The sequence below is a fragment of the Dendrobates tinctorius genome, unplaced genomic scaffold, assembly GCF_039654945.1.
Source record: "Dendrobates tinctorius isolate UK_male_01 unplaced genomic scaffold, ASM3965494v1 ptg000017l, whole genome shotgun sequence".
NCBI classification, from domain to species: Eukaryota; Metazoa; Chordata; class Amphibia; order Anura; family Dendrobatidae; genus Dendrobates; species Dendrobates tinctorius.
This window is the reverse complement of record NW_027361685.1, coordinates 6189383-6214699: the sequence shown is the minus strand read 5'-3', so window position 1 is coordinate 6214699 and position 25317 is coordinate 6189383. Positions and strand designations below refer to the sequence as shown.

Here is a 25317-nt window from a genome sequence, read left to right as displayed (position 1 = left end):
TCTATACCATTCTGCGCCTCTCCTCATCTATTGCACCTACACTGCCCTGGGACTACAGCTCCACCTGTGGGGAACTACACCATCTTTGCTGCACCACACTATCAGTGCCAGTGGATCTGCATGCAGTGTTGGCTAAACATCTCACTTGCCAAACACCACGGGTGGCATCACGAACTATCCAAATAAACTATTACACCATTAACATCACTGCCATTGATATTGGGCGCCCATGGCCACGGACCAGGTCACTGCTGCTGTGACACATATTCCCCCTGACACCGGCCCGGTACCGAGTACCCCACTGCCCTGGGTGTGAGGGGCAACCCAATATTGGCATCACGAACAGGATGACTAGACCCGATGCCATCGGGTTCTTTGTGCCTTGGATTTACAACTTTTGAAAATGTGCAAAAGACCAAATTTAATAGACTGTGACATGAATCTAAAAAATGGCCGCTGGCGCGGAGAAGAAGGGCGTGAAGAGATGGGAGGTCCTAAGAAAAGACCGCGAAAAGTATTGGGCCTTCCCTGCCTGAATTACTATGTGACAGATGCATGGACCAACCCCCGAGGGGTTCGTATACTGGCTTGGTATGGAGGCGCTGGAAGAAGACTCCGCCCCGGAAGGAGGGGCAGAGGAAGCCAGTGGCGAGCAGAAGGGCAGAGCAAGAAGGAGAACGCGAGAACGCCATTTTGGAGAGTGAGGGAAGGAGGCCTGAGGAGCGAGGGGAAACGAATCTCCTTGGCGCCATGGCTGACGGCTCCAACCCGAACTCCGGAATGAACCGCCAGCAACTAGAAGCTGAAATAGCTGAATTGACAGCCAGTCTGCAGCTGAGAAAGGAAGCTTTGGAGAAGCTGAGAAGGCAGCGCGCCCCGGCGGGGCCTACACCAGCGGTACCCCCTCCAACGGTACCTGCCGCTACCACACCGGACTGTCCCCGGGCAGCGCTGATCTATACTTCCACCCTGACTTTAAGGCTAGGTGCCGCCTGCCCGAAGGAGTTACCGGAGGACCCGGGAGTGGAAGCGGAGCTCCCGCCCGGCCCTGTCGCGGCTGCGCAGGTCCCCGCAGAGACCCCTGCGTATCCGGAGCCACCATCTGCTCTATCACCGCCTGCACCGGAGCAGAGGCCGCACCGCCAGGAGGCCCCAGGTATGTCGGATGTTTCTCCACCTGGGAAGGCCCTGGGGTGTACCGCAGTTGCAGCGGCTGGCCCGGTCGTCCTGGATCTGGTCTGGGACCGGGATGCTGGTGCCATGGGTGAGAGCAGGTCCCGGGAAGAGCGGGAGAAAGAAGAGAGTTGGGCAGGATGTCGGGACACCATTCGACAGCTGGCAGCGGAATATCGGGAGAGGGAGCAGAGAAAGCAGGCTGTGCTGGGCCCGGATCTGGCCCGGAAGGAGAGGGCCCGTGCTGGGCATCATGGTCCCCAGGATGCAGCTGGATGGGGGCAGGTGCTGAATGTAAACCAAGAGAGGGGTTCGGATTTATTGCAGACCCCAAAAGAATCAGCGACCTGTTCTTCAACCGGCGGGACGTGGAGTCCCATCTGAGGAGGGGGCATCCTGATAGAGACCTGCAGCATGGGGAGTATGTGACCTTCACCCGGCATGAAGGACTACGGGGATGGTACGCCCTGAATGTACGACGTATCCCTACAGAGTTCATTGAGAGGTACCTGCCATCGAAACTAGTCAACGCTCCTCCACCTACGGTCAACACCCAAGATACCCAGGTACCTGCTACCAGGATTTCAGCTACGCCAAAGTCGACTCAAACCCAGCAGCCTAAGAAGATCTCTGGTCTGACACCGTGGGAAGAGGAGTACTTACGGATTGCCAATGACTACCTTGAATCTGGTAGCCGCTAAATATTTAAATCTCGTTACCCAGGAGGGTTTGTTTGCATCAGTTGTGCCTTTTTCTGCTTTTTTTGCTATCATGCTTTGTTTTGCTGGTAGCACTTTTGTTGCCTAGTTTTTGCAATGGCAGCGTTTTCACAATTTGAACTAGCGATCATGAACTTGGAGTGATCCAAAAACTTTTATTGTAAATAGTTGCACCTCTTTAGGTGCCCTTTCTTGGTTTTACATATAGGACCCTTTTGTGAAGATAATGGTTACACAAAGACACTTTGCAAAGATGATGTTTTTGAATGGACACTTTTCGAAGAATGATGTCTACCTCAAGGGACACTGCAAGAAATCCCGGCTGGGAGCAGTGTTCAGCACTTTGCAAGAATCTTTGAATGTTTTACGATGCTGTGTCTTATGAAAAGTAAATGTCTTTTATAGCATGTTTGACTTAGAAAATTAGAAAAGTTTTGAGATAGAATGTGAGAATTGAATAAAGAATGAAGAATTGAACGTGACAGGTGACAGGCCAAGCACAGATGGTCAGTGTCTTGCGTCCAGTAGAAAGAGAGAGAAAGAATAATTGCACTTTGAACTAGGAATTGCACTTAAAGAAATTTTTGATACTAAGATAGGAAGTTAGCCTGTTTGTAACGTTTAAGAAATGTGCCTCCTACATTAGGAAGATTAGATAAGTATTGTTAAACAGCATTTAAAATTTTTGTGTTTCTGTATTGTACTTTTGTTGTCTTGCAGCCCGCGGACGCGCTGTGTTTAACGGGGGGTATGTGGCGCCCCTATGGCTTCAGTCGCCACAGAGGTACTGCACCTTCTCCTAAGGTGTGGTGCTCCACCATCCAGGTAGGGTGGGAACTCCCTTTCACATTCCAACACCTGCACCCCACACACAGGATAGTTCAGCAGGGACCCATCCATGCTTTATGCCTTTTGTGGTCCCTGGCTTCGTAACACGGGAGGTGCTGGGGAGGCAGGTGGAGTTAGATATAAAAGAAAGGGAAGGTGTAGGATTTCAGGGCAGTCTGACAGAGGGTGAGGGAGAAAGGAAGTCACTCAGACAGGAGTGAGGATCCCTGGAAGAGGGATGGAGGAAGGAGTGCTGCAGCTGCCTCAGTGACCTGTGCCAGCTGGCACGGGAAAGGAACAGAAGGAAGGAGACGTAGACTGGAGACTACAGATTCCATAAGAGAGATAGAACAGATCGGAACGAAGGAGAATAGAAGGACGGTGGGAAGCAGGTTGAGAAAGAAAGAGAACCCTTCCAGTCTAGCGCGCAAAGGCCGGGGCCCGATCCCCGAGGTTGATTGGATCTTTATGTCCGGCAACAGACACCGGAGGAGTAGTGAGCCACTAACTCCTTACTCCCATCATAGACTTGGGACACAACAGCAACTGGATAGTGAGCCGGGACACAGAGAGGAGTCCCTGAAGCAGGCTACAGCTGTCTGTCATACAAGTAGAGACTAGGAACACCTAGAGAGAGGCATTCCAGGGTAACTAAGTACTGGAGTGCTTCGCACCTAAAGGCGCATTGGAGGAGTCGTTCAGTAAGGTACATATTGGTGGAGTGTGGAGGGGAGAATCCTATCCTGCCTGGAGGTTGGCTGGGGCCCTGACCTGAAGAACACAGTGCGGAGGCAGGCATTTGTGTGAACTGCAAACAGTGAGTAAAGCTTTGGAACCACATACTCTGGTGTCCTCCAGTTATTCCAGCACCGCTACACCTGGGTACCAGCATCTATACCATTCTGCGCCTCTCCTCATCCATTGCACCTACACTGCCCTGGGACTACAGCTCCACCTGTGAGGAGCTACACGATCTTTGCTGCATCACACCATCAGTCCCAGTGGATCTGCATGCAGCGTTGGCTCAACGTCTCACTTGCCAAACACCACGGGTGGCGTCACGAACTATCCAAATAAACTATTACACCATTAACATCACCCCCATTGATATTGGGCGCCCAGGGCCACGGACCAGGTCACCGCTGCTGTGACACACAGAACAACTGCCCATAATTATATATGCTATTCACAATAAATGCTGGACGTGAAGCACCATGTATCTTATCAATGGTATCTAGTGGAGCAGAAGCTATCCTCCAGGAACACAGACCAATATAGTATATCATTAATCTGCACAGGGGCGGACCTACCACCCGTGCAGACCGAGCATTGCACGGGGCCCCGGGGGAGAGGGGGCCCCTCCAGCCTCCAGCACCGCATGGCTAATTATGTCAAAATTCAAATTAGCCATGTGTAGTGCAATGAGGAGAGCAGCGCTGCGGGAGGCAAAGGGGCCCCCGTGAGGCAGGGGGGCCCACCTGCCCCCAGCACCGACTTCACCCCCCCCCCCAAAATTGAAGAAGGCAATGATGGAGCCTGGAGGAGAGAGCACCAGCTGACGCTCCCTCTCCCATCATTCCCCGCTCTGCTTCTGACACAGCGGGTGCGCGATGATGTCATCGCGCTCTCACTGTGTACCAGGCAGAGCAGGAGAGGAGACAGGAGCCGGGAGCAACACAGGCACGAGGAGAAGGTGAGGCGTGGGTTTTTTTTTTTTCTTTAAATCAGTGTGAATACTGGACTGTGGGGCCATGATGGGGGGGCTATATACCATGCTTGGGGGCTATATACCATGCTGGGGGCTATATACCATGCTGGGGGGACTATAGACCATGCTGGGGGGGCTATATACCATGCTGGGGGGACTATATACCATGCTGGGCTGTATTATACCATGCTGGGGGGGCTATATACCATGCTGGGCTGTATCATACTATGCTGGGGGGGCTATATACCATGCTGGGGGAGCTATATACCATGCTGGGGGGAGCTATATACCATGCTGGGGGGACTATAGACCATGTTGGGGGGCTATATACCATGCTGGGGGGCTATATACCATGCTGGGGGGACTATATACCATGCTGGGGGGCTATATACCATGCTGGGCTGTATCATACTATGCTGGGGGGGCTATATACCATGCTGGGCTGTGTCATACCATGCTGGGGGGGCTATATACCATACTGGGGGGCTATATACCATGCTGGGCTGTATTATACCATGCTGGGGGGGCTGTATACCATGCTGGGCTGTATTATACCATGCTGGGGCGCTATATACCATGCTGGGCTGTATTATACCATGCTGGGGGGCTATATACAATGCTGGGCTGTATCATACCATGCTGGGGGGGCTATATACCATTCTGGGCTGTATTATACCATGCTGGGGGGGGCTATATACCATGCTGGGCTGTATCATACCATGCTGGGGGGGCTATATACCATTCTGGGCTGTATTATACCATGCTGGGTGGGGCTATATACCATGCTGGGCTGTATCATACCATGCTGGGGGGGCTATATACCATGCTGAGGGGCTATATACCATGCTGGGCTGTATCATACCATGCTGGGGGGCTATATACCATGCTGGGGGGCTATATACCATGCTGGGCTGTATTATACCATGCTGGGTGGGCTATATACCATGCTGGGCTGTATCATACCATGCTGGGGGGGCTATATACCCTGCTGGGCTGTATTATACCATGCTGGGGGGCTATATACCATGTTGGGCTGTATAATATTCTGGGGGGGCTATATACCATGCTGGGCTGTATTATACCATGCTGGGGGGGCTACATACCATGCTGGGCTGTATTATACCATGCTGGGGGGCTATATACCATGCTGGACCGTATTATACCATGCTGGGGGGCTATATACGATGCTGGGCTGTATCATACCATGCTGGGGGGGCTATATACCATGCTGGGGGGCTATATACCATGCTGGGGGCCATATACCATGCTGGGCTGTATCATACCATGCTGGGGGGGCTATTTACCATGCTGGGGGGGCTATATACCATGCTGGGCTGTATCATACCATGCTGGGGGGCTATATACCATGCTGGGGGGCTATATACCATGCTGGGCTGTATTATACCATGCTGGGTGGGCTATATACCATGCTGGGCTGTATCATACCATGCTGGGGGGGCTATATACCCTGCTGGGCTGTATTATACCATGCTGGGGGGGCTATATACCATGCTGGGCTGTATACTATTCTGGGGGGGCTATATACCATGCTGGGCTGTATTATACCATGCTGGGGGGCTATATACGATGCTGGGCTGTATCATACCATGCTGGGGGGGCTATATACCATGCTGGGAGCTATATACCACGCTGGGCTGTATCATACCATGCTGGGGGCCATATACCATGCTGGGCTGTATTATACCATTCTGGGGGGCTATATTTCATGCTGGGCTGTATTATACCATGCTGGGGGGGCTATATACCATGCTGGGGGGCTATATACCATGCTGGGCTGTATCATACCATGCTGGGGGGCTATATACCATGCTGGGCTGTATCATACCATGCTGGGCTGTATTATACCATGCTGGGGGGCTATATACCATGCTGGACCGTATTATACCATGCTGGGGGGATATATACCATGCTGGGCTGTATCATACCATGCTGGGGGGGCTATATACCATGCTGGGGGGGCTATATATCATGCTGGGGGCTATATACACCACACTGGGCTGTATCATACCATGCTGGGGGCTATATACCATGCTGGGCTGTATTATACCTTGCTGGGGGGCTATATTTCATGCTGGGCTGTATTATACCATGCTGGGGGGGCTATATACCATGCTGGGGGGCTATATACCATGCTGGGCTGTATCATACCATGCTGGGGGGGCTTTATACCATGCTGGGCTGTATTATACCATGCTGGGGGGGCTATATACCATGTTGGGCTGTATTATACCATGCTGGGGGGGCTATATACCATGCTGGGCTGTATTATACCATGCTGGGGGGCTATATACCATGCTGGGCTGTATTATACCATGCTGGGGGGCTATATGCCATGCTGGGAGGCGGGGCTATATACCATGCTGGGCTGTATACCATGCTGGGCTGTATTGTACCATACTGGCGGGGCTATATACCATGCTGGGGGGGCTATATACCATGCTGGGCTGTATTATACCATGCTGGGGGGCTATATACCATGCTGGGGGGGCTATATACCATGCTGGGAGCTATATACCACGCTGGGCTGTATCATACCATGCTGGGGGCCATATACCATGCTGGGCTGTATTATACCATTCTGGGGGGCTATATTTCATGCTGGGCTGTATTATACCATGCTGGGGGGGCTATATACCATGCTGGGGGGCTATATACCATGCTGGGCTGTATCATACCATGCTGGGGGGCTATATACCATGCTGGGCTGTATCATACCATGCTGGGCTGTATTATACCATGCTGGGGGGCTATATACCATGCTGGACCGTATTATACCATGCTGGGGGGATATATACCATGCTGGGCTGTATCATACCATGCTGGGGGGGCTATATACCATGCTGGGGGGGCTATATATCATGCTGGGGGCTATATACACCACACTGGGCTGTATCATACCATGCTGGGGGCTATATACCATGCTGGGCTGTATTATACCTTGCTGGGGGGCTATATTTCATGCTGGGCTGTATTATACCATGCTGGGGGGGCTATATACCATGCTGGGGGGCTATATACCATGCTGGGCTGTATCATACCATGCTGGGGGGGCTATATACCATGCTGGGCTGTATTATACCATGCTGGGGGGGCTATATACCATGCTGGGCTGTATTATACCATGCTGGGGGGCTATATACCATGCTGGGCTGTATTATACCATGCTGGGGGGCTATATGCCATGCTGGGAGGCGGGGCTATATACCATGCTGGGCTGTATACCATGCTGGGCTGTATTGTACCATACTGGCGGGGCTATATACCATGCTGGGGGGGCTATATACCATGCTGGGCTGTATTATACCATGCTGGGGGGCTATATACCATGCTGGGGGGGCTATAAACCATGCTGGGCTGTATTATACCATGCTGGGGGGCTATATACCATGCTGGGCTGTATTATACCATGCTGGGGGGGCTATATACCATGCTGGGCTGTATTATACCATGCTGGGGGGCTATATACCATGCTGGGGGGGCTATAAACCATGCTGGGCTGTATTATACCATGCTGGGGGGCTATATACCATGCTGGGCTGTATTATACCATGCTGGGGGGGCTATATACCATGCTGGGCTGTATTATACCATGCTGGGGGGGCTATATACCATTCTGGGCTGTATTATACCATGCTGGGGGGCTATATACCATGCTGGGCTTTATTATACCATGCTGGGGGGCTATATACCATGATGGGCTGTATTATACCATGCTAGGCTGTATTATACCATGCTGGGCTGTATTATACCATTCTGGGGGGGCTATATACCATGCTGGGCTGTATTATACCATGGTGGGCTATATACCATGGTGGGCTGGGCTATATACCATGTGGTGCTGGGCTATATACCATGCGGCTGTTATATACCAGCTATATACCATGCGGCTGTTATATACCATGGGGGACATTTTACATTTTATTCTATAAGGGGAAGCTGTGTTATATAATATGGGGGGCTACATTATGTTCTAAGGGGAGGTGGGCTGTATTATATTCTATATGGGGCTACATTATATTCTATAGGGGGGCTGTATCATATTTATTACATTCTATGGAGGCTGCATTATACTATATGAGGTGGGCTACATTGTATTCTATGGAGGGGCTACATTATACTATATAAGGGGCTGCATTATATCTTATGAGGGGGTTGCCATATATTCTATGGAGGGGCTGCATTATACTATATGGGGGACTGCATTATATTCTATGGGGGGTTACAATATGTTCTATACAGATATTATATCCAGCCCTGCATAGCCTCAATATTAGATAACAACAAATAACTTTGTTGCCCTATGAAGGGTTGGGGGGGGCCCGAAAAATTTCTTGCACAGGGGCCCACAACAGTCTGTGTCCGCCCCTGAATCTGCAGATAGTTTATCACTATAGTCGGATGGTAGATATATATATCTAGATGGGAAAAGATGACTAGGGGGAAAGGGGGAGGATGGAATTAAGATGGGGAATTGTGGCCGGGGAGAGAGCACAGTAGGTGCTCATCCGCGCTGATTCTACCGGCAAGAATCTTCTTATGGGAGAGAATGAAGGGGGAACTACAATATATTTGATCATATATATTATATTTATACCTAATTTATAACCCACTTGCTGATTGTCTCTCTTAGGCCAGACACATCCACACAATCACAGGGAGTGAGTGTGAGGACAAAATAGTATTGTGACCCGGTCACTGCTTCACATAGAGTCTTCATTGCTAGTGCATAAATCCAGAAGCAGGGGAACGTGGCGAACCCCACAATGTCCACATACCAAAGAGGCAGACACAAACAAGACCGATCTATAGAGAGGATTCCATTACCTAGAGGCGCTCTTTTATGCACGTTTCGCTTGTAATGCTTCCCCAGAAACCCCATTTTGTTGTGAATTAAATTTATTTATTTTAAATTTTTGTGGAAATACAAAAACTGAAAAGTGGGGCGTGCAATAGTATTCGGCCCCTTTAACTTAATACTTTGTTGCGCCACCTTTTGCTGCGATTACAGCCGCAAGTCGCTTGGAGTACCATATATACTCGAATATAAGCCGAGATTTTCAGCCCATTTTTTTGGGCTGAAAGTCCCCCTCTCGGCTTATATTCGAGTCATATACACCGGGGGGTCGGAGGGGGAGGGGGGGCGGGGGTGTCAGGTCATACTTACCCGTCCTGACGCTGTCTCTTGAGCCCCCAGCTTCTCCGCACTCTCTCTTCCTGCCTTCAGCGGTCACGTGGTACCGCTCAATAAACTCATGAATACATGCATATTCATGAGTTTTAATGAGCGGTATCACATGACAGCTGAACGCAGGAAGAGAGAGCGCGGAGAAGCTGGGGGCTCAAGAGACAGCATCAGGACAGGTAAGTATAGCGATACTCACCTGTCCTGCGTCCATAGCTGCTATGGGGGAATAATCTAAGGAGCTTCTTATGGGGTTAGCATATGGGGGAATAATCTAAGGATCTTCTTATGGGGTCAGCATATGGGGGAATAATCTAAGGATTTTCTTATGGGGGCAGTATATCGGGGAATAATCTATGGAGCTTCTTATGGTGGCAGTATATGGGGGAACAATCTATGGGGCTTATACTCGAGTATATACGGTATGTCTCTATCAGTTTTGTACATTGAGAGACTGAAATTCTTGTCCATTCTTCCTTGGCAAACAGCTCAAGCTCAGTGAGGTTGGATGGAGATCTGTTATGATGAGTCACCGAAGGAGGAAAAAACAAAATACCAGCTAAGTCCAGAAAAACCAGAGAGGTTGGCAGCTATCGGATTGCAGACCCCTGGACCTATTCACAACAACTAGCAGTAGCCGTGGGGGGTTCCTACGGTGCCCTAGACCCCTCGATCACAGCCGGAGAACTAGATAGCCTAAAGACAGAAAGGGGAAAAACTAAACTGCCCCAGAGCAGACCCCAAAGCAATAGGCAGCCCCCAACATATGACGGTGAAGCAAGATGAAAACACTAACACAGATAGAAAGATAGATTGAGCAAATGATGGGGCCCAAGCTAACTACATAGGACAGGATAGGAAAGCTGCTGTCTAACATCCGCAAAAACCCTATCAAAATGAGCCAACCGTAGGAAAAACAGGCCCTGAAGTCGCTAGGCTTCAAAAGACTATATCAGCACTCAGGTATATTCTGAAGACAGAGCAAAAGATCAACAGATCAGAGACAAAAATGGAATTCAGATCACCCCCAGCCGGGGATGGCAGAACTCCCAAAAAACAAGGCAAAACAAAAACAAAACTGAAGAGTACAAAGCAGAGCAGAAAAACTTAGCTTTGAGAAGCAGGAATCAGACTGGTCTCCAAGAATCCAGCAGGAAAATCACCAGCCAGGAAGAAGGGCATCGGCAGCCTTATATCCAGTCCTCAATTCCAGCCACCCAGTCATAATCTAGCTGCCCAGGTGTTTGATAATCAGCCTCACTACCTTCCTTCACCAGAGGAGGGAGTTCATCAGACCTCAATGGTGAAGGGAAAAATGAACTCACAACAGAGATCGTTTGTGAACAGCAGTTTTCACCTTTTTCCACAGATTTTCGGTTAGATTCAGGTCTGGACTGTGACTTGGCCATTCTAACACCTGGATATGTTTATTTGTGAACCATTCCATTGTAGATTTTGCTTTATGTTTGGGATCATTGTCTTGTTGGAAGACTAATCTCCATCCCAGCCTCAGATCTTTTGGAGACTCCAACAGGTTTTCTTCAAGAATGGTCCTGCATTTGGCTCCATCCATGTTCCCATCAATTTTAACCAGCTTCCCTGTCCCTGCTGAAGAAAAGCAGGCCAAAACCATGATGCTGCCACCACCATGTTTGACAGTGGGGATGGTGTGTTCAGGGTGATGAGCTGTGTTGCCTTTATGCCAAACATATCATTTGGCATTGTTGCCAAAAAGTTCGATTTTGGTTTCATCTGACCAGAGCACCTTCTTCCACATGTTTGGCGTGTCTCCCAGGTGGCTTGTTGCAAACTTTAAATGACACTTTTTATGGATATCTTTGAGAAATGGATTTCTTCTTGCCACTCTTCCATAAAGGCCAGATTTGTGCAGTGTACGACTGATTGTTGTCCTATGAACAGACTGTCCCACCTCAGCTGTAGATCTCTGCAGTTCATCCAGAGTGATCAAGGGCCTCTTGGCTGCATCTGAGATCAGTCTTCTCTTTGTTTGAGATGAAAGTTTAGAGGGACCGCCGGGTCTTGGTAGATTTGCAGTGGTATGATACACCTTCCATTTCAATATGATCGCTTACACAGTGCTCCTTGGGATGTTTACAGTTTTGGAAATCATTTTGTATCCAAATCCAGCTTTAATCTTCTCCACAACTGTATCACGGACCTGCCTGTTGTGTTCCATGGTCTTCATGATGCTCTCTGTGCTTCAAACAGAACCCTGAGACTATCACAGAGCTGGTGCATTTATGCAGAGAATTGATTACACACAGGTGGATTATATTTATCATCATTAGTCATTTAGGACAATTTTGGATCATTCTGAGATGCACAATGAACTTCTGAAGTGAGTTTGCTGCACTGAAAGTAAATGGGCCAAATAAATTTCGGTCGACTTCACAACTATGTCCCACTTGTTGATTCTTCACCAAAAATTTACATTTGGTATCTTTATGTTTGATGCATGATATGTGGGAAAAGGTTGAAAAGTTCCAGGGGGCCGAATACTTTCGCGAGGCACTGTAATTGTTATACTTCTTCCATATGGGCTTTCCATTTACAATTATATATATGTAAAGGATTTTTCTAAACTATATTTTGGGACAGATTTAGATACGTTTTATATACATACCTGATGATTTTTCTATGCATAATCTCTTCTTTTTACATTTTTTTATGTGTTTTGCTGTAATACAGATATATTTCATACTGAAATGTTGTTTATGGGAGTAACGTTTGTAGGCCATGTTGTTGATTTCTACTTCTGAATATATGGCGGACCTCGTTTGGGCTTTTTTATATATATATATATATATATATATATATATATATATATGGTTAGACAAACGAGCTACATATAGTGGTAAAAGGTGTATACATGATAACCTCATAATGCAGGGAAGACATATTCTAGAATACTAAAGAAAGTGATAATACAAAATGACAATATTTAGGAGTATTTCACCAAACTCCATTACAGTCCATAAATCCCCATGTCCCTTTTATCTAATGTCATTACTCACATAACTCTTCACATATTGACTACTGTATTGTCCTCATCACAGACACTACTTACTACCATATGACACCATTATTTACTCTCACAATGCCCTGCAGCTACCCCTATTAACCCTTGAGTATGCCAACCATACCTGCTAATGGCTCTGATGTCATTTTATGTCTCCATTCTGGCTAGAGCTCCCATAAGGTCATCTCATTAGCTGCAAAGTTAGTTAGCGAAAGTTTTTCCAAGATGGCAGCTCAGTCTGACATGGCTGTCCAATATATTTAGTACTGATCATTCTCGTACAATGAGTGTTTTTATTGTAACATGGCCAAACATGAGGAATGACAAGGGGTTGTCCTAGTAGTGGTCAACACCTTTAAGAAGATACAATTTTGAGTTAAAATATTTCCAACATTTTGAACATGAAAAAAGCTTCTCCCCATATGACTTCCCTGATATTTATTAAGAGTTGATTTCGGTAGAAAACATTTCCCACATTAAGAATATGATACAGGATTCTCCCCTGTGTGAGTTTTTTGGTGACTAAGAAGAGATGATTTCTTCACAAAACATTTCCCACATTCTGAACAGGAAAAAGGCTTCTCCCCTGTGTGAGTTCTTTGGTGCTTAAACAAATATGATTTACAGTTAAAACATTTCCCACATTCTGAGCAGGAAAAAGGCTTCTCCCCTGTGTGAGTTCTATGGTGATAAACCAAACCTGATTTCCAGTTAAAACATTTCCCACATTCTGAACAGCAAAAAGGCTTCTCCTCTGTATGAGTTCTATGGTGATTAACCAAATCTGATTTCTGGTTAAAACATTTCCCACATTCTGAACAGGGAAAAGGCTTCTCCCCTGTGTGAGTTCTCTTGTGATTAACAAGATGACAATTCTGGTTAAAACATTTCCCACATTCTGAACATGAAAAACGTTTCTCCCCTGTGTGAGTTCTTTGGTGCTTAACACAATCTGATTTATTGCGAAAACATTTCCCACATTCTGAACAGGAGAAAGGCTTCTCCCCCGTGTGAGTTCTCTGGTGATTAACACAATCTGATTTATTGCTAAAACATTTCCCACATTCTGAACAGGAAAATGGCTTCTCCCCTGTGTGAGTTCTCTGGTGATTAACACAATCTGATTTATTGCTAAAACATTTCCCACATTCTGAACAGGAAAAAGGCTTCTCCCCTGTGTGAGTTCTGTGGTGCCTAACCAAATCTGATTTCTGCCTAAAACATTTCCCACATTCTGAACATGAATATGGCTTCATTCCTGTATGAATTCTCTCATGTGTAACAAGATCTGAATTCTGCGTAAAACATTTCCCACATTTTGAACAGGAAAAAGGCTTCTCCCCTGTGTGAGTTCTGTGGTGCCTAACCAAATCTGATTTCTGGCTAAAACATTTCCCACATTCTGAACATGAATATGGCTTCTCCCCTGTGTGAATTCTCCCATGTGTAACAAGATCTGAATTCTGAGTAAAACATTTCCCACAATCTGAACAGGAAAATCTATTCTCTGTTATGTGAATTTTTTCATGTTTAAGAAAAGTCTTTTCAAGAAAACTATTTCCATGTTCTGAATATGAAAATGGCTCCTTTCCTTTAGAATCAATTAGTTTTTTACTGCTTATATTGTGACTTTGATTTTCCTTAGTAGTTGGTAATGAGCCAAAAGATGGGACCTGTTTCATAGGATCAGATGACAGATCTTTGCTGTGAAGGGATGATGGTATATCTGGAGTAATGTCATTCACTTCAATTGGATTCTGTGAGATCTCAAGATCATTATATTTAAAAATTGAAGATGTCAGCGTTCCCTCTGATCTCCTGGTGCAGTCATCTGCTAAAAATAAAACCAATTAATAATTTTGAATAAAATATCTTCAAATTTTATACTTTTGGACATTTCTACTTAAGCTGTCCATAAAAAAATACAAGCTTTTTAAAAATATTGAATTATTCTCCAAGACAACGACAGTTCACAGTCTAATCGAAAACCTCATAGCATGAACCAGTGCATCATGGTGTTCAATGGTTTGTTCATTCTGCTTCCCAAACATGGAATAAAAAGCCAACAATGTTATATAGGTCAAAATTATACCAATAAAACTTCTACTCATCTCACGGAAACACAAGACACCACTAAGGTCCATCATCTGTCAGAGGAAAACCAAAAGGTTTCCACAATATTTGTGGCTCAAAAGCTCTTGAAAAGCAACATGGCTTCCATAAACCAATCCAGCAATATCCGCTCTCCCAAAGTCAAATATCCACTCTCTTCTGAGCCTTGTAGTGCGCCCAAACCATATTTAGCATCCATATATGTGGCATTACTATAGTGAGAAGAACCCACTTAATTTACGGTGTGTGTTTCCTGGAGCACAATCTGGGCATTATGTGTTGGATAATAAAATGGCAAATGTGCAATTTTCATGTTGCAACATCCAGTGCGAGCTAATTTCCGTAAAGTGTCACTACTCCCATAGAATAATTCACTGAGGGTTATAATTTCCATAATGGAGTCACTTTATGGGGATTTCTACTGCTTTAGTTTCCTGTAATTTTGTTATATTAGGGCATCTGCAGATGGTGTGTCCCCTCTCCACTGGAATCTGCTCCTGCGATGTTTGGTTCCATCACCAAGCAGCGCTTTATTTATTGTGCAGGCGTTGCTGGTAATAGAAGAGACGTTGAAACCAGAAGCTCTGGGTGGCGCTGGCTCTGTCCAGCCACTAAGATTAGGGTGCCTGAGACCAGTAGTTTCATCCAGCCTGGCAGTATGGGTTTGTGTGCTGTCCAGCAATCTGGTAGCAATCTGCTACCTGCTTAAGCCAAATAGAAAGCACCAAACCCTACTAAAGCTTGAAGCCTATTCCCGGAATCTGCCAGATACAGCCTTGTTCTCCTCTGCTTCAGTCCTCTGTGCTCAGCTGGTGTATTTGTTTCCTGGTGTAATCCCAGCCCGCTTACTGACTACACTTGTGTCTTCTGATTTTGTAGTTTCTCTGCCCTCCTGGTTATGACCAACTACCTGACTATTCTTCTTGCCATCTCACCCCACAGAATAGCAGGTAACACCATGGCCCAAGCCTAGGGGTCTCTGTGTAATTCCAGATCCATGAAGAGGGGTTAAGGGATGATGAGCAAGGCAATCACTGGGATCTGGAAAATAGAGTAGATAGAGCCAAGCCTTCTCGTGGTGGCCATCTTTTCATATGACAGGTGATCACTAACAGTGCTCCCAATACATCGTGTGTGTAAACTATTCCATCAAGATCTGTGTGCGAAAAGCTAAATGGCGCTCCTTCCTTTCTTACCCTACCATGTGCCCAGAAAGTAGTGTACAACCATATATAGGGGATTATTGGATTCAGGAGACATTGGAGAATAATTTGTAAGGTCCATTTGTTTCCTATTATCCTGGTGAAAACTCTCTGGGTAATTATAGTTTGGGGCACGGTGGCTCTTGGCAATCTAAACTATCGTAAGGGCCAATATTTTCTGTCAGATGAGTTTCAAGAAGAAATATTAAATATTCATAGAGAACTTTTTATAATAGTGCAGAGCTGATGTGTCTTATATTTAGATCTCAGGCATCTGGCAGAGGTAATGGAGACCTTATTTTAAAGGCTACCAGGTAGTTGCAGACTCAGATAAGTGAGGCAGGCCGATCCCACCATCATCAGACTACCATACAAAATGAACCTGTACAAAAAGAACTAGAATAAAAAAACATGTTACCGTATTTTTGGGATTATAAGACGCTCCCCAAATTTTGAGGAGAAAAATAGGAATTTTTTTTTTTAATAAAATGGTGGTGTTTCTTATAATCCATGCGTCTTATTGCTGTGGTGAAGCGGGGTCCCAGAGTCGCTGCTGGAGGAGGCAAAGGTGGGGTGATGCTGCAAGCGGCAGGGTGGGATGAGGGTGGGTCCGATGTGCAGTGCACCGCTGCGATTGTTTGGTGCTGCTGGGGTGCCTGGTGCTGCTGCCCGGGGAGTCCGCTGCTGCGGGGGGACTCTGCCGACATTTCGTGAAAGGCCAGAACCCCCCGCATGTCCATGGTTTCCTCCTGTGTGGTGGACTCTGTGAACATGGCTGCTGGGGGGGCGGCACAAGCGCAGATGGAGATCTCGGTATCAAGATATCGGGAGATGATATTTCAGCCCTGAAATTAGATCTCAGGGATCTAGGAAGCCAACAGCATCATTACCCTCCACTTTCTCTTACAGGCCCAGCATAATATTTTTCTTCAAGTGATTTTATAACTTGTCAGCACATTCTACGTACGCTGTCATTTGGCTTTATAGTTTACAGATCTGGGCAGGGAACCGTCAACATCTTCTAATCCCAGGGGGGTAGGTGGATCCTCCAGGTCGTAAGTTCTATAGAAAAGGGCTTTCAATGCCCAAAGTCATTTGAACAGTTTTGGGTGGAGGAGAATGTTGTGGTCTGGAGGCAAAATGGTGATCATGGTAATACGGCCGGACTACACCACCGATAAAGCAGCCACAGCCGGTGACTGAGAGGAATCTGTGACTTCTCTGCATTCAGTGGTTACTACTCACCTGGGTAGTCATATGTGGGAATCTCCTCTTTACACGACTCATCATCTCTCACATATGTCTCTGTAGTAATAATATGGGTCAGATCTTCACCCTGAAACAAATATTGTAAAAGTCACAGACTGATGGAGAAGTCCCATCAATGATCAGCTTTAATCCTGCCATATCCATCGTTCTCATTATACAAGTTGTTGGAATAGGTTTAGTGCAACAACTCCATTCCTGTCAATGAGTGTTTAGTTGCTAGATTTGTATGCTGTTTATAAAGTTCAAAAAAAAACTCACAGAGGCTCACACAGGGAGAGCATGTGACTGTATTTCCTGTTTTCCTGCTGTGTCTGTGTAAGAGAGAAGCAGCCTGCTGTAGATGCTGCACAGAGAGAGACACTCAAATGATTTATTCCTGATCTATTAAGCTTATCATATATTGTTCCTAAAAAAACAAGTTCTGTTGTCACACGCTTGGGGAGAATTGTGAGTAATCCGCTGCCAACACAAGGTCTGTGATGTATTAAGAGAAGTATAGAGTCTACATCACGTCAAATAATTATTCTCCTCTACTCCTTCTTGGTCAGATCTCTTCTGGAACACTGTGTCCAGTTCTGGGCACAACATTTAAAAAAAAACATTGACAAGCGAGAGCAAGATTAGAGAAGAGCTAACAGGATGGTGACATAAAACAAGACTGAGCACAAGACCGTCACAGCACTCTACACATCATAGGGGAGATCTCCTGACACCTTCTCTCCATCTACCTGATGATCCTGAGGAACACTGGGATCTTCTTGGTTACAGTCCTGTGGAAGAAGAGGACGGCGACATCTCTCTGGTGTTGTCCTCTTACTGGATAGATCTGGAGGAAACACATACAGGGACTGAATTCATTCTCTACATACAGATAATTATAGGCCGTGTGTATTTAGTCCTGTCTATTACCTGGAGATGTGAGGGGCTGGGGAACCTCCATTATGACGTCCTTGTACAGATCTCTGTGTCCTTCTAAATACTCCCACTCCTCCATGGAGAAATAGACAGCGACATCCTGACACCTTATAGGAACCTGACACATACAATGATACCGTCATCCCCCGATCCCTTCATAATGTTACTGTATAATGTCCCAGCAGTGTCACCTCTCCAGTCAGCAGCTCAATCATCTTGTAGATGAGGTCTAGGATCTTCTGGTCATTGATGTCCTCATGGATCAGGGGGTGAGGTGGAGGCCCCGTGATTGGGCTCAGGGGTCTTACCCATCCCTCAGACACAGGGTCCTGACAACGATCACTAGAGGTCTTCTTCACCACTGTGTAATCCTGGTTATGGAGAGACACATTAATAAATCTCACTCCAGACATTTCCAGAGTCCTCACCTCTCCAGTTCTGTCCATCTGTTATTCCCACAGATAAGAATGATGTAATGTGACGTCATCAGAATCTCTCACCTCTCCAGTGAGACGGAAGAGGATCTCTAGGGTGAGGTGTAATATCCTCTCCGCCATCTTGTCTCTGTCCATATCCATCCTTGATGGGGAAATCAGGAAAATTCTCTTCTGTAGAAGATCTTCACTGAGAGGATCCGATATTGTAGAGACCTGAATGAGAAGATGATCCGATGTAACATCATAAGAATCCTGTGTAATAATACAATTACTGGAGATAATAAGGGAAACATAGGAGGAGATTTATTATCTTACAGGGTTTAGTTTTCTTCCCTGACATCTACTAATAAAACCTATATATTTAGGCCACAGACAACAAGCAGTTTCCTCCTCGGAGTCGGCAGCTGAACACGTTCCTCATAGACTCATCTTCCATAACGCTAATTCTCGTCTCATTACCGACACTGGAATCGGCATTAGCAATACTGCAGGAGATATTCATTACACGCGACATGAGAAATAACTCCTTCATGATGAGGACGACATCTTCATCTTCTACTGCGGCTCTAGAGACAGATGTGGCCAGAGTCGGTCACTGCCTCCATCCCCACCGGCCGTCTATATGAAGGTTTCCCGTCTTCCCCGCACTGGAATCTTCTCTCACGTTAGATCTCAGCTCTGAGTCACACACAGAAGTTTGAGGCTTTTAGAAAAGATTTTTAGTTTCCACAAACACAACGGACAGAAATGATCTGATCCCAAAGTCTCCATGTACAGTGATTTATGGGGTTTATTTCTGGCCTTAGACTTTCCTATATTACAAGATCGATGTGAAGACTTTTCTGCCCAATGATGATATAACTATTCTCGGAGTGACGCCTTTATAACCAGATAATAGTATGTTTGCAGCTTGCAGAGCACAGCGGCTCCTTCTTCAGGCAGCTGCAACAATCCAGTCTCTCTCAGCACTGACAGCTTCTATGGCTGCTCTGGGGAGAAAACTTATTTTTGTGGTAAAATGTAATTATTTTTTCCTCATCGCCCAATGGTATAAAATTCTGGGCCACAGATGAGTAATTGAGAGGTGGCGGGTGTAACATGGCGCCTCTTATTGGGGGCTCTGATAATGTGACATGGCCCCTAACACCATAAGAGCAGACTCTGCCCTGTCAGACGGCGCTCCTTCCCTCCTGAGGAGTGTCCGGCCCCTTATGGGGTATCGGCGCTCAGGGGAAATTGTGGAACAAGTGGTTTCTGTTTTCTCCTCTTCTCCCGTGTGATAATTACAGACTTGGGGACGGAGCGACATTTTAGTGGGAACATTTCATTCCTCCGCTCAATGTTACACAATTCTGTGCCCCCTGAGGGTTAATAATCCTCCCGGCCCCCTAGATGAGCCCCCAGAGGTGGAGGGGGTAACATGGGGCCACTTGTGGGGTCTCTGCTGTTCTGGTGTCGGCGCTCTTCACACGTCACACGGCGTCCGCCGTCTATCCCAGCCACAATGGCGCCCCTTCCCTCCCGAGCCTGTGGGGTATCGGCACTCAGGAGACACGGCGCACTGTGCGGCCTCAGCGCTCCTGTCACCTGTAGGACAATGATACATTGGGGGAAAGTCACATTTCTGTGAGGAAAACAGGAAAATTGTCATTTCTTCCTTCCACATTGCTGAAATTCCTGTCACACTGTCCGAATTCAGAGATTGTCCTGTCAGAAAGGAGAAGACAGGGAGCGAAAGGGTTAATAGGACTCACAGGAGGAACCAGCACAGAAAGCAGAAGATCCAGGAGTGTCTGCCACATATATGGCTGCTCTGTGCACAGGACCTGTGGTGAGGTCACAGGAGGGGAGGAGTCAGGGGTCACATGATCAGGGGCCTCAGTGTGTGCAGGACACTGCTGTGCTGGTTGTCATGGTGCTGGATGAGGGGAAGTTTCTGTGTGGGGTCAGGAGGGGTTTACAGGGTGGATGTAGCAGAGCCGCGTGTGTACGAGGTGTACGGAGAGGAGCCGCGTGTGTGCGAGGTGTACGGAGCCGAGCCGCGTGTGTGCGAGGTGTACGGAGCCGAGCCGCGTGTGTGCGAGGTGTACGGAGCCGAGCCGCGTGTGTGCGAGGTGTACGGAGCCGAGCCGCGTGTGTGCGAGGTGTACGGAGCCGAGCCGCGTGTGTGCGAGGTGTACGGAGCCGAGCCGCGTGTGTGCGAGGTGTACGGAGCCGAGCCGCGTGTGTGCGAGGTGTACGGAGCCGAGCCGCGTGTGTGCGAGGTGTACGGAGCCGAGCCGCGTGTGTGCGAGGTGTACGGAGCCGAGCCGCGTGTGTGCGAGGTGTACGGAGCCGAGCCGCGTGTGTGCGAGGTGTACGGAGCCGAGCCGCGTGTGTGCGAGGTGTACGGAGCCGAGCCGCGTGTGTGCGAGGTGTACGGAGCCGAGCCGCGTGTGTGCGAGGTGTACGGAGCCGAGCCGCGTGTGTGCGAGGTGTACGGAGCCGAGCCGCGTGTGTGCGAGGTGTACGGAGCCGAGCCGCGTGTGTGCGAGGTGTACGGAGCCGAGCCGCGTGTGTGCGAGGTGTACGGAGCCGAGCCGCGTGTGTGCGAGGTGTACGGAGCCGAGCCGCGTGTGTGCGAGGTGTACGGAGCCGAGCCGCGTGTGTGCGAGGTGTACGGAGCCGAGCCGCGTGTGTGCGAGGTGTACGGAGCCGAGCCGCGTGTGTGCGAGGTGTACGGAGCCGAGCCGCGTGTGTACGAGGTGTACGGAGCCGAGCCGCGTGTGTACGAGGTGTACGGAGCCGAGCCGCGTGTGTACGAGGTGTACGGAGCCGAGCCGCGTGTGTACGAGGTGTACGGAGCGGAGCCCTGTGTGTACGAGGTGTACGGAGCCGAGCCGCGTGTGTACGAGGTGTACGGAGCGGAGCCGTGTCTGTACGAGGTGTACGGAGCGGAGCCCTGTGTGTACGAGGTGTACGGAGCGGAGCCCTGTGTGTACGAGGTGTAATGTTTTAGACTCAAATTTTTAAATTTCACAGAGTGAAAATGGAAGACAAGGAGATTTCTGGGCACAGTAAACTATTTGATACCATCACAAAATCATTCATATGGCCAGGTACAGCAGCAGTAGAAATAACAAGTAGAGGAGGGAGAGAGAGAAGCACCACTGCATGATAGCGCACACTGACCCAGAGATAGATTATAATATAATGAAATAATCTATATTGATACACGGAATTATGTAAAATTAAAACATAAGTAAAATCACAAGACTATGGCTTCCATGATGTCTACAATACAGAAAACATGTTAGCATAAAGACATACACAATATATAAATAGGTCCAATTTAAGGTGATATAATACACTCTCCCTGCTACTATGGCTCATGATGACTTACAAGACCCTAAGCATAGTGTGGTCAACCAATATAGAATCATGACCAAAACTGCCATAAAGACCATTAAACTCAATAGGGCCCCCTGATACAATCTAGCCAGGACTACAATGAGTCCAGGTCACCAAGAGGCAAGAGTCCGACCTTGAATATGCAAGTAGCCCAGTAAAAGAGCCAAGGAGGGGGAGCTAAAAAGTAATAATATTACCAGAAGAGATCATATGCCACAAATAGAATGCAGATCCATGGATGCCAAGCCCTAGACCATGACCCCACGCGTATCGCCGTAACCTGTACGGTTTCGTCAGGGGAAGTATGGAGATGATGATCCATAGGGCTTAAATACCTTGCAGGTGTCCATAAAGATGTTCCGGTGTGCTGGGGACATCCTCTCATTAGAATGAACCGGGAGTGAAAAAAACCGGCGTCCCGGTCATGAGCGCAGGGCCCAAACATTTAGGCCGCATTACAACCGTGCATGCGCCATGCCGGCCTATAGGAGGCTCACGCTGACATTCATACAGCGCTTGCGTCTAGTGGAACGCAGGCCTAGATGCCTGAGCCGCATTAGAATCGCGCATGCGCTAAGCCAACCAGTAGTGAGCTCATATTGATGTATGAAAAAGTGCGCGCAGCTCCCGGGAGACAAAGACACATAAACGGACTGGACATACATAGACACACAGACAAGGAGGACAACAGCACATAAATACAAAACATATATATATATATATATGTACCATTATAATAATGATGACCATTTAATAATGAATGATCCAGGACAGAAAACTCTCTAATACATCCAGGATCTAATTGATGGAAAAATGAAATGATGTCTAAAACAATAATTTATGGCCAACATACGCACTAGAGTATTTCAAGGTGCAATCCTGTGAAAAAGTGCATCAAGAGGCCTATATATAGATCCGAAATCAATGATTTATGGCAAAGATACGCATTAGAATGTCTCAAGGTAAAATCCTATGAAAAAGTGCATCAAAAAGGCCTATATATATCCAATATCAACAATCCAATAACAAGGAATAGCACAGCACTCCCTGGGAAAGGGCTGCCATGCAAGGAACAGCCAGGCCATCAATGGAAACAATAAGGGGGGGGATAATAACTGAGCAATACAGTCATAGCTACAGATTTATTATTGAAAGAGTATATACATATACCCCATATTTGAGGGACAGTGTGGCCAAAAGTGAGCCGGGAATACCCCATCAAATCCGAATAGAGGAAAGACACACGTATCGCCCACAAAAAACATATATAAACTGTTGCATACTGAAAAGTGTGTACTATCGTGATATATCCCTCCTAATAGACCCAAGATAAGGTTAGGAAAACTAGAAGAGGGATTCCCCCTATCTGCACACCTAACAGTTCCAAGAATAACCAGAAGCAGAGTCCTCGTGAGCCAGTAGGAACTATCCACCACTCTCATCCTCAATTGTGTAAGCTAGATAGTAGGACAATATGTTATTCCATGTGAATGGAGGGAACTCTTGAATAGTCCCAATAGGAAGTAACCCAAACCCAAGGTTCTAATCATTGGCATAAAGAGGTCCCCCTGTCTAATACCGGCAGGAAAATCTCGGGTAAACCGGAGTCCATCTTGGTATAAGGATAAAAAAGAGCCAGAACAAAATACTCATAGACCAAAAGATCCTAACATCGGCCTTACAGTTCTCTATTATATAAGGTAAATACTGGGATAATGTATCCTTCACTAAGAGGCAGGGAACTCTCAATAGAGGAAGTCCACATGAAAAATGTCCCAAATCCAAGCGTTGTAATGGTTGAGATAAAGAGGACCTCTGCGTCAGTGTGCGCTATCATGCAGTGGTGCTTTTTTCTCTCCCTCCTAGAGTCAAAATGGAGCCACAGGTTACACAGAAATTTCTCCATAAACCTGAGGCCAGGAATGATTGCACACGGCCGGGTTCCAATGGGGAGAGTCACTGTTTTGCTTTTGGAGCACTAATTTGGCAGTTCTCTCTTGTGGGGCCAAATGTAAAGCCCCCGATGTTTGTGGACAACATACGACCCCCTAAAGTGACCCCATTTCAGACACTGTACCCCTCAGGGAAGTCATCTAAGTGAGTAATGGGCATTTTTATCTTACAGGTGTCACTGATTTCTTTACCACTTGGCTGTGAAGATAATATTACATTTGTTCCGAGGTGCAGCGCAGGGTTCAGCTCAGGGACATCTGAGTGGGCTCCTAACCAGGTGTTATGGTGGTGCCTCACATGGCCTCTCAGCGCCTCCCTACTCACTATGGTGACTGCAGCTTCTCAGCATGTTGCCTCCATTTAGCCTTGGGGGATTGGCAAGTCTCTACAGGAATTTAACCCTGCTGTGTCCTTCACAGATTAGGTTCCCCAGCCTATCCCGTGCCGGCAGGTTCTATATTAGGCAGCTCCACCAGCTGCTCTCTGCTGGATGTTGGTTCTTAGGCAGTTCACTTTGCCTGTTGTACCTCACACATGTCTCTGACCCACCAATCAGCTGAGGTTGTCTTGGGGACTACCCTGGAGTAGTTCCTGGTGTCTACCAGCTGTCCAGCCTATCCTCTCCACCAGTAGCCCTAGTGAAGTCCTGGTGGACACCTAGTTACACCTCTCTAGAGTAAGCCTGGCCGATGGTGCAGTGGGTCCACATCCACCAGTGTTACACCAAGTAACTGTGCACACCTCACAACTTTTGAAGCACAGATAGAGGCACAGATCATGCGGCGCACATAGCAGCAAATTTTGGCCTCACCCTAATCCACGGCCACTTACCTCTGCTTTCTCCCCCGGCAGGAGGAGTTGTCAGAGGGACGCTGGTAGTGAGGGAAATTCAGCAGACGCCTGAGACTGCAGGGTGTAGACCCAAATCCGGGACTGTCCGCTGTATCCGGGACAGTTGGGACTAGAGATGAGCAGGTGGATTCATGGCTGTCTGGTCCAGCGTGCGTGGGACCTGGGGATTATTTTTTGTGCCTTCATTCACAGTCGGAGCCTCCAGAACGTTCTCCTCTTTATGTAGCATCACTATACGACATCCGGCTTATTTGTGTCTGTAAGGCCGTGTTCACACATTGCAGAAATACGGTGTTTTTTGTTTTCTGCAGGATCCGCACCATCTACAATAACGATCTTCTCCCCCTTATTTGATGCGTTCTTGGTGCAGAGGTGAAGTCGCATTTTTATTGAGCTTTTTAGAGGACAGAAAAGCTTTGATTCTGCACTTAATAAAGTTTCTGCAGTTTTTTACCTGCGATTTTATTAGAGAGAAAAAATCCCCAAATCGGCACAGATCAGCCGCGTGCCTTGGGC

The 25317-nt window shown here is 47.3% G+C and overlaps 2 protein-coding genes across 2 annotated transcripts in view; one reads left to right on the top strand and one right to left on the bottom strand.

Moving 5' to 3' along the window:
- LOC141082416 (uncharacterized) overlaps positions 1-25317 on the top strand; it is a 197179-nt gene that overhangs the window by 126958 nt on the left and 44904 nt on the right. The window lies entirely within an intron of this gene.
- Positions 12945-24276, bottom strand: LOC141082262 (uncharacterized). The gene is made up of 7 exons (XM_073566201.1): positions 24166-24276; positions 18670-18819; positions 18361-18540; positions 18164-18287; positions 17983-18080; positions 17231-17321; positions 12945-14505 (listed from the first exon to the last, which is right to left on the bottom strand). Exons 2-7 carry the CDS (start codon positions 18745-18747, stop codon positions 13148-13150), a joined length of 1929 nt encoding a protein of 642 aa, XP_073422302.1. The 5' UTR covers positions 18748-18819; positions 24166-24276; the 3' UTR covers positions 12945-13147.